The following is a 16,447-nucleotide window of genomic DNA, read 5'->3' as shown; positions in this document are numbered from 1 at the left end:
AGGCATGACTACCCAAAGGAAAATTTAAAACATACATGCCATGTCAGGACAGCAATGTGCCTCATCCAGAGATCTCCTAACACCATAGCTAGGTGGGCCTGGACTAGAGCCCCAGTCTGCCTTTGCTGTAAGCTGTGCCAAAGTCAGTGACCTTTAAGGAACTCATGCAAAGCTTGATCTCAAGGCACTGGAGCAGTTGGAAGAAACAGTTCCCAGTGCCAGTAACCTTTCACTCCATCAGCAGAGTGAAGGATCAATGCCTTCCCAGAATAAGACTGATCTGACGTATGAATGTATATCACTTCTGGTCTATAGCCAAAGATCTTTTTCTTATCCAGAATATTCACAAGACCTTCCCCACCCCCCCGACCTTGATGATTCATGGCTGTATATGTGGAGGAAAAGAAACTAAGAGATACAAGATAGTGGCTGATCATCAATAGAAAAAAAAATAGCTGGAGAATAGCTGGAGAGTCAGGGTGAAGGACAAGCTCAATATCTAACTGTGGGAAAATTCAACTGCAAGACTCAGGAACAGTCAATCCAACTTACACCCAAAGCCAGGAGGAAATTGCTCCTAGATGGATGGGACTTGTCATGATTACAAAGACAGCAAGCCAGAACTATGAGGAGTTTGGATGGTGTGTGTGCCTCTTCCATTCCTGCACACAGTACAGACAGTTGATGTAGAAGGTCAATCTCAGATTTCTGCTGTTTCTATGTAAAAGTGAAAGATATTCAGGAAAGAACTGACTTTGGATGTTGAATTTTGCTCTTTTCCCAGGCCTCTGTTATGTTGCTGGGCATCATCAGAATCTACAACTCCCAGTTAGCCTCAAATTCCAGAGACAGTCAATGTGCACAGGTCAAGGGGGAGACATTGACATGCTGCCAGCTGCACAGATTCTGTGCATTATGATTACAATATGTTCAGCTTCTAATGAGGAAATGAAGATGTCACAGTACTATAAACTGAGGAGCATCTGATCCTACTTACCAAAAGATATGGTATATAATCCAGACATGAGATACTGGCTTAGCCCTGGCTTGTTACATTACCACTGTGACTCAGTAAGTGTAACAATAAAAGAAAGAAGAGCTGAGGATATGGTGGAGAATGATACTGACAAGAGAATCTGTGCCTTATTTTTATAGAGAAACATTACATATATTTCTAGATGGAAGACAAAGTTTAAAAGACTTCAGTGTGTTTAACCATTAATGTGCTTCTTCTTCAAAAGCTCAATTTAAGGGTTATGAATGCATACTATTTTGAATATCAAGATAGAAATTTGTAGACTAGCCAAGTTCCAAGAAGCCAGAAGACACAATGCAGAGGTTGTATACATAGGATATGCTGGTCAGCCTACACCTATGATGATTTGTGTATGTCCATAGAAATATGAAGAACTATTACAGAAAGAGGAGTTGAAAAGCATGTGCAGTGCAACTGTTTTCTGGAATTTCTGGAAAAGAGGCCACATGGAAAGCTGTTCCCTGATTTCAGGTAACTGATGGAAATTGAACTAAAAAGATTAATTTTAGATAGTTGTGCAAAGGCCAATACAAAAGGTCCCCCTGACTTATCACTGTATTACTATTTAATTTGAAGGCCAAGTGTGAGCTAAAGATACTATTTTTAAAAGTATACTCTTGTCATTGGTTTTTTTTCTTGTCATTTTTCACTTTTACTTATTGTTTGGCACTAAATTTAACACCTTCAACTGAAATTTGTAAACTTATTACGGCACTTGCATGTGTATTATATAACTCTATTGCCATTCCCTAAAGTTAAAGTTCCTTGCTTTTAATAAAGACAAATTGATATACTCTACTTCTGGCAAGAAAATAAAGAATGTAGGGCCAGCAAAACAACTCATGGGTAAAAGCACTAGCCACCAAGTCTGACCATCTGAGTTCAATTCTAGTAGCCCACATGCTATAAGGACAGAGCCAATTCATTTAAGTTGTCTTCTACCTCTTTACAAGAATACATAACTAATACATATATATTATATTGGTTTCTTGAGGCATAGTTTCTCTGTGTGTAGACCTGGTTGTCCTGGCACTTACTCTGGTCTTGCTTGTCCCTGTCTCTGGAGTGCTTGGATTAAAAACATGCACCACCACTACCCAGCCAGGTTAATTTTTAAATGAAGAAAATTTAAATAAAGAGAACCCAAAGAACATGCTTTCTTTTAAAACCTCAAAATATCAGGTATCAATTTTAGTTGATATATCATTCTAGATTTTCCCCATTACAGACACACACACAGACAGACAGACATGAATATTCATGTACAATCATATAGACAAAAGTATTGCTCAAACACATATTTCCTGCCTCTGCTTTGGTGAGGGAAGGGGACAGCAAGTAAATGGCTTTCTATTTTATGTCCTGGGATGTCTCAGTACTCTTCTCTATGACCATTGTCCTCTCGGATCCTCTTACGCTGAAGCCAAGTGTCTCATTGTGAGGCAAAAATATAAAATGCTAAATCTGACTAAGGAAACATCAACCACATTTTTTTTATATATGCCATTATTCCCTTATACTTAGAAAGGTCTTATTTGGCAGAAATTCCAACTTTTGCTCTAATACTGTAGTTTGTTAAAAAAGAAAAAAAAAGACATTTAACATTTCCAGTGAGGGCAAAATTAAGTAAATTCCTCTCCTTAACTAGATGATCTATAAGCCACAGTATGTAGATTTCAACACCTTTGGTTGAGAGTTTACTTTCAGCTATTGGAGTCTTCTGAAAAAGGTCTCAACTCAAAACCTGAGACAGGTTTTCCTCCAAGAGACTCACAAGTGTTTTATTAATAAATGTGATGCTCTCCAAAAAGGCTTCAAGGGCGCTTCTAGTCCAGGGCATCAGGAAAGTTAGACAGGCACATACATACTTCTATTCTAAACAACGGCACAGAACCAAAATCCGTGAAAACTCCATGTGGAGACAGAGGCCTTAAAATAATCATGCAGGAAAGTTATACAATTATTATGCAGTAGAGTGAAATAGCATAGGAAGGTCAGGTCATTTCCTGGTAATGAAAGAAGCCCTGGGTCTCTTCTGTGAAGCTCAGTGGAGAAAATGCTATCTCATGTAGAAGGCTCTCTCTTAGATTCTCTATAAACATCAGTGGCCCTGACTTCATAGAGTACCAATGAGACTTTACATCTTCACAGTAGATATCTTCTCAGCTGTGCAGATAGCTTTGAAGAGAATCTATTAAGGCATCTCAAGTATCAGGGCAATATTAATTACATGCTTACTTGGATATGATATGGGAATCTGCATTCTTAGATATGGCAACCCAATTATATACAACCTATCCAACAAGTCTACTTTGCAAATGTTAGTGACTATTTATAGTTATAGTAATGCCCTACATCTGAGAGTGATGAGATTTTTTTTTCTGCAAAGCTAGGAATATTTCATGGCTATTTACCAATTAATTTAAGAACGTGGTCTCACTTACTATAATTATCTCAAGTGAGAAACTCAATGCCAGTGCACCACATAACTTCAAAACTAGCCCTGCAGAGCAGACAGACCTGAGCCCATACAGCAGCCCTGCAGAGCAGACAGACCTGAGCCCATACAGCAGCCCTGCAGAGCAGACAGACCTGAGCCCATACAGCACTGTCCCATCAGGATGGAGGCGTATCATGCGGTTTTTCACTGTCACTCCATGCACAAATGACTTTTTGTCATTTAAGAAATACGTGTCGGGCACCCAAAGCTGGTCAGCCACTCGATTGTCAAGCGTGAGGTTGAGAGGGATCCCAGAATAGGCGAGCCTTTTATCTCTCCAATATTGTTGGAAATACATAGTTAAGGTATAATCCTGGGGAGAAGAGAAAGAAAAGAAAGAAAATTAGTTTGTTCAACACAAGTGCAACACTGGCATGCAATGACAAATCCAGGCTGAATCCCATGTCCTGAAATGGGCAGAAAGAGTGGTGCTTTCTTAGGAATGAAATAATTATGTTTAATAAGCATAATGTGTAAAGACATATGTAAAACACATATAAAATTTTACTTAACTTAGTTAAGGGTACCAGACAGGTTGCATTTTGAGGCAATCATATAGCAGTAAAGAATAAGAAACTATTACTGTAAAATCAAATGGCTGGCAAGGAACTTGATTGAATCCTTCCTTAGGTTTATGTGCTTTTCCATCAAATAAACATAATTTTAACCAAGCTATGTAGATGAAGTCTATCTATAAAACTATCTACATAGTTGAAGCTACTTTCTTCTGCCTTTGCCATGGCTACAAATACAGGATTTCCAGGAACTCCCAGTGGAGGTGAAGTGGCCTGCGGGAGTACTCTGTGCCCCAGCTTTCACATGTTCTTTTCCTCTCAGCTCACCCTGACTATCCTGTGCTAACTGATCCAGAACGGCACCTGCAGATAACATGATGACAGAAAATATGGGAACCTGAAGCCACAGCAAGGCATGGGAGAAGACCACAGCACTGAAGACCACAGCACTGCTACATGCCCCAGGGAACCATAAACTAACTTCTACATTGTGTTGTTAATGGCAAAACAGCTAATTGGTGTGTGTGGGGGGCAACCCAAAGGATGAACATATAAAAATCAGGAAAAAATATATATTGCATAAATATGTATGTGTGTGCGTGTGAGTGTGTGCATGTGTGTGTGTGTGTGTGTGTGTGTGTGTGTGTGTGTGTACATCAGAAAATATAATGAGAATAACAGGCCTTTCTACATCCTGTTGTGGAAGGACTGAGCTGAAAACATGAAGGCATGTAGTAGGTATATTCGAGAACAAGGAAGGCCACATGCCAGGTGGTCAGGTCTGTAAACATGCCCATTTTGTGGGCAGTGAAAGGAGAGGAGTAAGCCAGTTTCAGAATCTGTCCTGGACAATAGAGGCTCACAAAACCCATCAGTAGCCTTCTCTATTACCTCGCATGGTAGTTCTTCATGTTGTAGTTTATGTCTCATTCGAAAACATAAATGATATTTGTTATACTTAAAAGTGGTAAAGCACAGATGTGCCCAGCAGGAGGTTGCAATAAAACTCACACAAGCTTACCAACTCTAAACAAAATATAAATTTTGGAACGTAGTTACATCTCGGGGTCAAAAAGCATACCTAGTATATGTGTGTCTCCATCATAACAAACAGGACTTTCAACACTGTATAGGCCCAGAAAAAGCAGAGAAGAGGTGAAATAGGGCAAACCTATGTGAGCTAGATTTACAGGGAATTTTTTTCTGAATTTTAATGAAGTTGTAGTGCTTGAGAAGTAGGGATTTCTTAGAGGAACATCCAGGAGTGGAGCTCTGAGCCTGGCACATCCTATATGGATGCTCACTCCCATCTCAACCACAACTCAGAGATTTTCATAGAGAAGATGTCACTAAACTTGGCCCTCTAAAAGCTAAGAGGGCAGGGAGCATGACAAACCTGGGAGCTATTAATTTTTAGCACTTACATATTTACAAGTGTGTGGAGTATGCAGCAAAATTGGACTGCTGCTCAGTGGCTGAGGAGCAGGGACTAGAATATGAGAATCATACAGTAAAAGACCACATAGTTTCATGTGTCAGAGTGGCTACCAAGTACATTAAACCATTTGACCTAGTTCTTGTATGCTTTGACATCTAGGGCCCTGCTGAACTGAATGAATTGACCCTCCCAGGGTTACTCAGTTACTACACAAAATGAACAACTTACAGGGCTAGCACACCTTCATATCCAAGACAACATATCCAGAACCCTAACACTTCCTTTACAGAGAGCGGAGATAGCAGCCAATGATTCACAATGGCTAGTGGCCTAGGTCTAAGTACCAAATGTCCAGGAAGAGCTTCTCTAGTTAGGAATCTTTCAGTTACCTAAGTTAGACAATTCTAAGATGTTTACCTTGATTTATCTGTTCTTTTTATGGAAACCACAATAAAGGCCTTTACGTAGAGGCAAGTTTTTCTTTCTACCACTTGATTCATATCAGCAGGTTCCTGTGCTACCCCCATGGTGTAGGTGTCAGAAAGTCCCCCACGTTTGTGACTTCCTGGCAGCCATCACCTACTATGTTTGCCTCCCCATACCTGAGCATCTTGTGATGGCAAATATTGTTAACTGGACCGTATCTTGCTCACTTAGGTAACAAACCTCTGGGTATTATATAAGTGAGTTTCTAGATTGGATTAATAGAAGTGTAAAAATCTACTATAAATATGGGTAGGAGCATCCTATGGGTTGGGTGGGATTCTGAGATGAATAAAAAGGAAAAATTGAGATGAGCATCAGCATTCATCTCTACACTTCCTAATTTTGAAAGCAGTCTTCTTGCCACCAAACTATGGCTGTTGTTAGGTCACGAATGCTCAAACTGTAAGCCATAATAAGCTTTTTCTTCTAGAGGTTTCTGTCATGTATTTTGCCATAGATATGAGAAAAATAACTTCCATCAGAGAAAAATAGTATTGAGGAGTAGGAACAATTGTTAAGTTGCCTACCACACTACACAGGGCATCCTATACTGGTGAGTGTATGGGAAGTACAAATTGGACATGGGGGATTATATGTTTTCTAGTCACAAATTGGAGAAGAGTTTGAAGATAGATCATAGAGGAGATAAGGAAGAATGTAGATAAACAAAAACTTGTAAGCAGGTATAAAATTATCAATGAATTAATGAAAGTATTTTGTTTAAGTACAAAAAAAGTGGGGCCATTGCTCTCATGAACCTGATCATTCAGTTTTCAGGCCTTTGGAATGGATTAAAGGGAGAATGTGGGAGTTTGGAACACTGAGCTAGAAAACCCTTAAAACACCGAAAAGAGAACTTAATGGGTCATTCTCATGGGAATTCTGGGAGAATAGAGTTCCAGCACATGAAGTTTCACAGGGAACAAGGACTCTCCTGAGAACTGGGCTAGGCATTATTGAGGTCATATTCTGGCAAAGAATCTAAATTTTCTTGGCCCTGGTCTTGAGCTTGAGTGAAGTTGAATTCAAAAATAATTGACTCATGGTTTGGTGGAGGAAATCTCAAGGCAGGCTAGCATTCATGATGAGTCATGGCTACTCCTCACAACACTTCTCCATGTGTACAGTGAAAGATAGTGACACATGCAGCCAAATGATATGAGAAGTGTGCCCTTTGCCAGGGAAAGGAATTAACACTTTAGACAAGAAGGCTGAGTAGAAAGCATTTGTAGATGTGAAGGAGATCAACCCCACCAAGGAGCAGCTGTTTTCTCAGCACTTGGGCATCTGGAAAGGTGCTCTTGGGTGTCCCAGCTATTTAAGGATACCATTGTGAAAGTACAAATTCATCAAAAGGAGAGTACTTAAACTGGAAAAACTGCTGAAGGGCTTTTCTGCTCAAAAAACAGCCACCTATGGAAGCGTGCCCTAGGGTCAGCTTGGAAAGTTAACAGAGGCCAGTACCACTGTGATCCAAGCAAGCCAGGTTACTTCTCATGTTTTTAGCAGAACCTGGCAGGCAATCTAAGTGATACTAGTTATAGATACATGAAAAATGAAAGAATTAAAGTCAAGGCATTGTGATGCTCACCTAATCCTAGCACTTAGGATACAGAGACAAGTGGATGTCTGAGATTTCAAGGCCAGTCTGATTTATATAGATTGAGTTCAAAGCTAGTCAAGACTGCACAGTGAGACCCTCTGGGGAAGGGGGGAAGAAACCAGGAATGGATGCTTAAGTCAATGTTTCAGAAGGAGGGCCTGTGGGTACATTGCATATACTGTGAAGGAAAAGCCCAAGTTTTCAAAAGAGATCCTAGGACAGTAGTCATGCCAGGAATCTGGTATGTTGACTGGGGAATGTTGCATGCAAGGAGAAGAGTTGAACTATGGAAGAACTTATATGTGCTCCAGGGTTGCTCTAGTCCTTTGGATCACTGATGCCTCTGTTATGATCTTCAGATGCCTAACACTGAGCTGAAGGACTTCCATTTGTCTTTCTTGTTTTGAGTACTGCTTTGCTCTGATACTTCTTTGCTAAGTCCCCATTTCTTTTTTGTAAAGGGAACATTTATTCTGTATCATTAACTGTTAAAAGTACATAACATGTTTGTTTTTATGTTAGAGCAACTCAGAGTTAAGAAATTGCCTGGGTCTCAGAAGAGACAGCACAAGTACTTTTGTAGTGCATTAGAACTCTTATAGACTACAGAGACTATTTACATTGGGTGAAATGTATTTTGACTATAGACGGTTTTGACAAGAGATGGAAAACTGTGACTTGAAAATGATCCACTTGAGTTTCTATTTGGCATGGTGCAGAATTGTGATAGTTAATGATGTCAACTTGACAGGATCTACATGAAGTAGGAGACAAACCTTTGGGCATACACATGATGAGAGTTTCTAGATTATATGGAGAGGGAAGGCACATTCTAAATGTGGATGGCACCATTCCAAAGGCTAGGTCTTAGATAGAATAAAAAGAAGGAAGGGAAACCAAGTATTCACTTTTCCTTTCATTTTATCAGTGGATACAATGTGACCATGACTTCAAGATTCTCTGCCATACTAGACTGTGCCTTCAAACAGTGAACTAAAATAAATTCTCTTTCCTCACTTTCCTCTTGTCAGGTGTTTTGTCATAGTCCCAGGAAAAGTAACTAAGGCACACTTCACCTACAATCTGATGTACAGAATGTGAGCTGCAACTGGTTGATTATGCAACTAGAATCTCAATGCATAAGCAGTGCTAGGGGAGGGGTCGGAGATGTGGGATGGGGCAAAGGTCCTGGTGAAAAACACTTTCTTGTTGGAAGCAGGAGGACTAGGTGTAGAGCAGCCTTGGCAAGCCCTGAAATGTCAGACACTGTGTTGATCCAGGACAGCAGGAGAATGGACCTCCACACTGCCTCTAATAACATTTGTTGAAGAGGCATGTACAATAACCCAAACATGGGCAGTCATAGCCGCATGGCAACATGGGAATATATGGAATTGCCAACTCAGGATCTCTTGTGTGCATAGGAATCTTCACACTAGCAGAACAGCAAAGTTTCACTCAATTCTTTCTTTAACTGCCACCTGCTTTCCTACTCCTGAGTCATGATGTCTAGCACTCCCCACAGAGCCCCTTGAGACTGGCTTCACATGGTTTGCCATGAGGAAAAAGGAAAAAGGAAAATGCATCCATTTGCACTGGCAGCTAGCTGTCATTCACAGTCTGAAAGTTCAGGATCAGGTTTTATTTTAGGTGGTGTTGCTCTCTACACTATTAACAGCACCTCCTAGTTTGGCCTTTGGTGTTTGCTAAAGTAATCTGCAGTGGTAGGAAGAGTTTAAGGAGTCAGTAGAAGAAAAGTCTACTTAAATTCAAAGTCACTAGAATCTGCACTGCCTCGTAAGGAAGTAATAATTCCATCAATGGATACATGAATCAATACCATCTTTCTCTTTGCAGACATTGGAGGATGAAGGGGAGAGAAGGTGAACAACAAGAAGCAGATGATGGAATGGTCCAACACCCTCCATTAGCTTGTGCCATTATGAAGCAATGAAAAAGATAATTTTATTGCTGAGAATTGATACTGCTGCCTGGCCCCATTGTGGATCCTAGACCTCAGTGACAAAGCATCTGAGAACACATTCTCATTCTTTCTTGTATTTAAATACAATATAGGTGTTATCCTTATTTTTACGATCCTTCATAGATCTAAACAAAAATTTATGCAACTGATTTAAACTAGCCATTCCCTGCTTCCTTCCTACCTCTCCTTCTGAAACAAGAGCAACTGGTTTTGAAGTTGGGGGTGTCTCCTCTGGAACATAGAGTCTGGTGTATAGGGAGCTGGAAAGATTTGTACATTAAAGTGGAGGGAGTTTAGTAGCAGTTGTTTGCTAGGCCAAGAGAATGGAGATCCAGGTCTGGAGACATTCTTCAGAGGGAATAAGAGCTATGGCAGCCCTGTTCTACTGCATACAACTGTTTAAAAGTATTTCCAAGGATTTCAGAAAAGGAGCCTATTTTTTCACACATGGAGTCTCATGAGTAAGACACAGAAGAAATCATGTGAGGAATGGAGGATCCATCATCCGAATTTCAAGCCAGTTATCAGCATCCAACTAAGACCTTAAGACTCCAAAAACCAAGAGGAATATTGCCTGTGGAGCATTGATGAGGATGAGTGCACTAGATGTCACAGGACAGAGATGGGGGTGGTGATTGGGAAGGGGCAGTGTTACAAGATAACCTTTGGTGTTGTTGCTCATATGTCTATGTTGGCTTTTGACACAGGGTCCCTCATTGGTCCAGGGCTTACCATTTCAACTAGGCAAGAAACCTAGTAAGCCCCAAAGATCACTGTCTCCTCATCACTGAGATTTTAAGCTTACCAACACACTCACCTTTTTCATGTAGGTTGAGGAGCTCACACAATGGTCCTTGTGCTTACATAGAACTTGACCAAATAAACTACATCTTCATCCCTATTTGTTTTGCTTTAGGCAAAGAGAGACAGTGAAATCTAAGTCTAAAGTTAAGAGTGGCTAGCAAGGGTAGAGTTTTTGATAGAACAGTCAGTTAATGCACCTCAGTGAGGGATAGGTCTACTGGAGACCTACAGGTAGCTAAGAAGCAGGCAGGAAGGTAGTATTATACACAAAATAAGGGACATGTCCAATATCATAGAAGCAACATTCTATATCTCTGCTAATATGGTTTAAAACTCTCCTTTACCAGACCTTTACATTTCTGGGATATTTACTCAACTACTGAACAATTATTTATTGATTGCTATATAATAGTGAATGCTGGAGGAGAGTGATGAACTAGATGCAATAAATATGAGCCTTAAGGGATTGGCAATCAGACTAGAGCAATCTGATTCCAGGTGTCCATAATTCAAAAACAATTGGAATAAAGAGCTACACTGAACATGAAGATAAATGGGAGTCACAAAAGAAGCAATTTTCAGAAAGGACAACCAATGTAACTTCCTGGAAAGGGGCTTATATGATGGCTGCATGACTTTAGCCTTGAAGAAGAGGTAATGGATCAGGCCATCAGCCCACAGCAACTGACATTACCACTGCATTTTCAAAGCTATCTTCTCTAAACCTGCTGCCAGATGGCCAGGCACATGATTGTGATTAGCACCTACTCTTCTCCACGCATGGTCACCACAAACACTCTGCAGATGAGGAAGCCCCTAGAGGGAAGGATTTGAATCAGTAGAGTTCTAGAAACAACTGTCTGTAAAAGAAGACTTCAAAGATGCTGCAAGTCAGAAGCAACTGTCCTAATGATCAGTCTGGCAGTGATGACATACTAGAGTCTCTATTCCTTGTTAACTCTCTGTGAAGTAGTTTTTGTTTGTTTGCTTGTTTGTTTGATTGGTTTGTCTTGCTTAGTTTTCCAGCAACTGATGTGCATGAGAAACAAAGCCAGTTTTCAGGTACTCAGCACACTGATCTTTCCAAGACACCAAGAGTATCTGAACAGAGGCCCACGACTATGGCTTTCTTTCCCACTTCTGCTATTTATGGCCTTGTGGAGTTCAGAGAGAAATAGGGTAGAAAACAAAAGTAGTCAAGAAGCAACAGAATGGGATGGGAAGGGTATAGTGTGGATATCAGGTCAGAGATGTGGAGATGTGGGTATCTAAAAGGAAGAAATGTAGGGATACACAGGTTCAGGGGAGGAATGGAGCTGGGGGAGAAACAGGTCAGTAGAGTAGGGAATAAAGACCAGAACTGTCCATTGTGGTCCAGGGATGACCAGATTAATTAGATTAGCACACAGGAGAGAAACAGGCTGTCTCTAGATACAGGTTAAGCAATAGTAAGCCGGAGGCTTTAACATATCTTGACCCCTCATTAGCAGCAGGGAAAAAAGAGACAGACAGAATATGGCTGTGTGTTCAGAAAGACCCCCATCCTGTGTTGGTTTGAGTCAATACAAACAGAAGATCCCTTTTATATAGTCCCCACCCTGCAGCCCTGATTTACATTTTACACTCCTATCACTTCTGATATGTGATAATGTGATGGGACTTGAGTTTAGAGTGCGGTCTGAGTCAGTCAAGCATTTGTAAAATGTTCCCTCTATGACATGATTGACACTGAGTCATGTTCAGGAGTCTCACCAGCTCACTCTCATTTCATCCTGTCCCTATAACCCTAGGCAGCATGAAAACACTTGGCTTCTAATGAGGCTCCAGATTCAATTCAGAAATATGATTGGCACTGACTATATAGTCTGAAGACTGCCATATAGGAATTCATTTCCTGGCACATAGCATCCTACAACTTTCCCCTCAAAAGAACAGAGCATTCAACCCCAAATCCTCAGTCAGGAAGGATGCTGGAAGAGACAGCTGTCCTGGGATTCCTGGGTCCATTAGAAGACCAGCCCATTTCTGAGCATAAAAGATGATAAAAGAGAAGTATGAAACTCAACCTAGACTGAGGCACAGCAGAAAGATAACTCAGAGGAATCAAGAAAAAGAGGAGAAGGAAAAAGAAGAGGAGCAGGATGAGGATGAGGAGACAGCAGCCTTCTCTAGTTTAATTGAAAAGCCCACCACCTAAGTCAAGAATACCATTACTATTAACATCAGTTCACAACAGTTGCCTACATGAAGTCAACATTCTTTGTATATAGAGTTGTTTCAAACAGGAATGCAAAAATAACAATGAATCATGTTTACAATGTAAGTGTAGCCTGACAGTGGTGGCACACGCCTTTAATACCAGCACTTGGGAGGCAGAGGCAGGTGGATTTCTGAGTTCCAGGACAGCTAGGGCTATACAGAGGAACCCTGTCTCAAAACAAACAAACAAACAAACAAAAAGATATAAGTGCATATGGCCTTCCAGTACGGTCCTTCTCCTTCCCAGATGTAAACCTGTAATTTTCTAGGAATCTGACCAGAAAGAATCACTGCTTGCCAATCTTGTAACCAATGGTGTTGATATTAGATTGCAGTCTTGTCCAAGGCAACTTGAGTGCCAACCTATCTCAATCTCAAATATTGAAAAAGAATTAAAAAAAAAAGAAAAAAGAAAGAGAGATAAAAGAAAAGAAAGAAAAATATTTCTTGGCAATTCTTTGACATATAACTGGAGCACCACTAAAACTGTTATGTGGCAAAGATATCTAACTCAAGGGTTTTTTTTGGTTTTTTTTTTGGTTTTTTTTTTTTTTTTTGGTTTTTTGAGACAGAGTTTCTCTGTATAGCCCTGGCTATCCTGGAACTCACTCTGTAGACCAGGCTGGCCTTGAACTCAGAAATCCGCCTGCCTCTGCCTCCCAAGTGCTGGGATTAAAGGCGTGCGCCACCAATGCCCCGCTCAAGTTTCTTTATTAGTGCCTGGGTATGTGTCTCTTTGATTACCTTTCTTTCTTACAGCCCCCCCCCCTTCGTCACCTCCCCTCCATGTTAAGTCTGCTATGTTAAACTACTCTTTTCACTTGAATAAAAGTCTTTGAGAAACACTTTGTAAGCAGTATGGAGCTGAGTCTCCAGCCTGCACTTTGCAATTGTCAGCAACACCTCCATGGCCAGCACCATCACCACTACTGAGAACCTCTGGGTTTCAGTGCTTTCAAGTTTATGAATATTCGAGAGTTCTGCATATTAGGAAAACACGCTTCATCTCTTGTTTACATCTTAATCAGTTCCTGTGGGCACTATTGCCCTGGAGTGTAGACTGTGTAGTGCATTCAGGCAGTAATGAAGGAAGTCCATAGGTATCTTCATCCAACATTCTCCAAAGCACTGAGAACTACAACTCTTAGACATGCTGTGCAAATGCAAGAGAGCTTAGCTAATTTGATTTGACTTGAAAAAATGGTAATTTATCCAAATCTCTAGATATCAATACCTCTCTGTGTAATATAAAACTTTATGAAGAATACGGAACTAGCATAAAGAAAGATTTAGCAATCGCATTTCAAACAAGGTGTCTTTCTTACAGAGAACATTATAAACAAAACCAATAAAATAGAGGCTCATTTCTTTTACTTATCACTAGGCTCCTTGATAATCTGATAAAACCATAACATCTGTCTTCCTTTATGTCCCCTTCTCTCTCCAGCCTTTTTCCTTTGTGTTCCTTTCTTTTCCCCTCTCTTCTTTTTCTCCCCTTTCTCTTCCATTTTCTCCCCTTTTGTTTTCTTGTCTCTCTTCTCACCTCTTAACCCCCTTCTTCTTCCTCTTCCTTATTCCTTTGTTCCTTACTTCAGTCAGTCACTAAAATAAAGATAATAGCCACTTTCACTTAATAAAAACTGCCTGGATGGATCAGTAGCAGTGTTAGTAAGATAAGTTCTACATTATCTTGTAATTATTTGTAAATCATGATTTTTTTTCATTAAAAAAATGCTGAAGCAGTTGTCAGGACCCACACCAGGTTGCAGTAGTTTATGTTCAGCATTTGCCACTGGTCCCTGGATGAGACACCAGGCATAGAAGGGTCCCTGGTTTGAAGCCAAACCATTGTTCTGAAGTGAATGGAGCAGGGATAGGACTGATGGGCATTCACCTAGGCTAGGAACAGCAAACACTGCTTCTCTCTCCTATATGGAGCAAAAGGCCACGTAATTGATAACTAACATTCTGGAAGTAAGCCACTCATTGATCAAGCACTTTTATGGAAGATATTGTCCTTTGACAATCCCATGAGAATATATAAGTTGAAACTACAACAAAATTTCACAACCCTGCTCAGCTATTTAAACAAACAACAAAGTTTCCGCCTGCTGGTATCAATGTCTTGGCATTTACCCCATTAAAGTGACAAGGATGAATATTTGGAAGTAGAAATACTGTTCATTATTGTGTAGTTAAGTAATTGACTAGATTCCTCAACACAGGAAATGAAGAAGACATTTAGTATCCCTGAGAAAAGAAAGCAATCTCTAAACTAAATTTAAACATGTACCGGCAACTGTGAAAGCCACGGGACATCTACATTTGCATCTGGTTCAGCAAGTTTATGCTTCCAGATCTTACAGGTAAGGTGGTTCCAGGTCAAGTAAGATGAGAACTATTCCAAGACATAGTTATATAAGCCCTAGGTTGTGGTGGCTTTGTCTATAGGCCTTCCATGCTAAGGTTAGGCTGGGGAAATGTTGGCATTTCTATTAACACAGTGTTTTTAAAAATTCTAATTTATTTCTTTTAATGACTAAAATGAGTACCCAACATTTTTACTATCCCTCTCTTGTCTCACAAAAGTATTGAATGATGTCTTAACTTTCTATTGACTGTATCTGTGTGGTGATATTCAATGATATCGTATTACTGATCTCCTTCCCTTCCTCTTCTTCCTTTTTGTTCCAAGTAGTCATCAAATGGCTACCCATCATGGACCAAGAACCCTGCCAGGGAATCAGACCCAAAAGTGAAGGAAACACCACTGGTAGCTCACAGGACATTGGGAGACATAGAAGTGAAACAAAGAAACTAGAGTAATTTAGAGAAGGAGCTTTTAGAAGGAGCTAAATCCAAACATTAGCCTCCTATAGGCTGGGTAAACCTGAGGATGAACTTGTTGCAACTCAAAAATTGTAGCCCATAACAAAGACCCCAGGAAGATACTCAAAATCCAACTTTCTATCTAGCTTCTGTTGCTTCCTGTTTCACTCTGTATACTCCTTCAATGCAAAATTCAGAAAGTAGCTTGAAAGAATCCCTTACACAAGACATGTCACAGAATTCCACTTTTCTTTATAGAGACTTCAAAAGCTATAAACATAACTCTCTCTCCCACATTTCTGAGTAAGAGTTGATCACAGGAAATTTCTTGACTCCTTTATGGTAGGCCATGATAGTTTCCTGCTTGAAATATTATAATTCTCAGATCCCTTTGGACATTACACAAGTCATTTTTGCTCCTAGCAGGGGCTGCATCTTTTATAGGCATTTTGGCCATCCACACATAGGTGACAAAAATGCTCCCTTTCGTGAATAAACATGATACTGCCTAAGATGAGATTAAGCCTCTCTTTCTGCTTTCTGTGTTTCTAGAGCTGCCTTTTCCACATGTAGCAAACATGCAGTACAGTTTCCATGTGGATCCCCCAACAATTAGAGGGTGACTTTCCTTAGAGCTGTAGCCTGACTATGGTATCTATTCCCCAACAAGGCTGCTTTGCCTGGCCTCAGTGGGAGAGGGGGGCCTCATCTGGTGTCTACTTGATCTGCCAGGATGGGAAAATACCCAGGGGGCAGGAAGATCCTCTCAGAAGAAAAGGGAATGGGGTTGGAGGATGGGAGAGGGTCTCTTGGTTCCCTCAAATTTCTACAGGGTTGGTCAAGCTATATGTTCTTAATCACAGAAGAGCATTGTTCACCCTGGATCTCCAGGTCTTCAATATGTAGATTCTTATGTCATATAAGTATATGATCTTAAAAACTTGTTATACTTTTTTCTTGTTTCTGCTATAGAATGTAGCTATTACATCTCAC

The 16,447-nt window shown here is 40.3% G+C and overlaps 1 protein-coding gene across 3 annotated transcripts in view; it reads right to left on the bottom strand.

Moving 5' to 3' along the window:
- Positions 1-16,447, bottom strand: part of Gabrb3 (gamma-aminobutyric acid type A receptor beta3 subunit) — a 233,683-nt gene that overhangs the window by 58,101 nt on the left and 159,135 nt on the right. For all 3 annotated transcript variants that reach the window (XM_031386833.1, XM_031386832.1, XM_031386834.1), the window contains one exon: positions 3,629-3,849. In XM_031386833.1, coding sequence (XP_031242693.1) covers positions 3,629-3,849 — 221 coding nt within the window. The remainder of the gene's footprint in view (positions 1-3,628; positions 3,850-16,447) is intronic.

Source organism: Mastomys coucha, unplaced genomic scaffold, assembly GCF_008632895.1.
Source record: "Mastomys coucha isolate ucsf_1 unplaced genomic scaffold, UCSF_Mcou_1 pScaffold21, whole genome shotgun sequence".
Classification (NCBI taxonomy): domain Eukaryota; kingdom Metazoa; phylum Chordata; class Mammalia; order Rodentia; family Muridae; genus Mastomys; species Mastomys coucha.
Note: the sequence above shows the minus strand (reverse complement) of the source record. Positions and strands in the feature narration are given on the sequence as shown.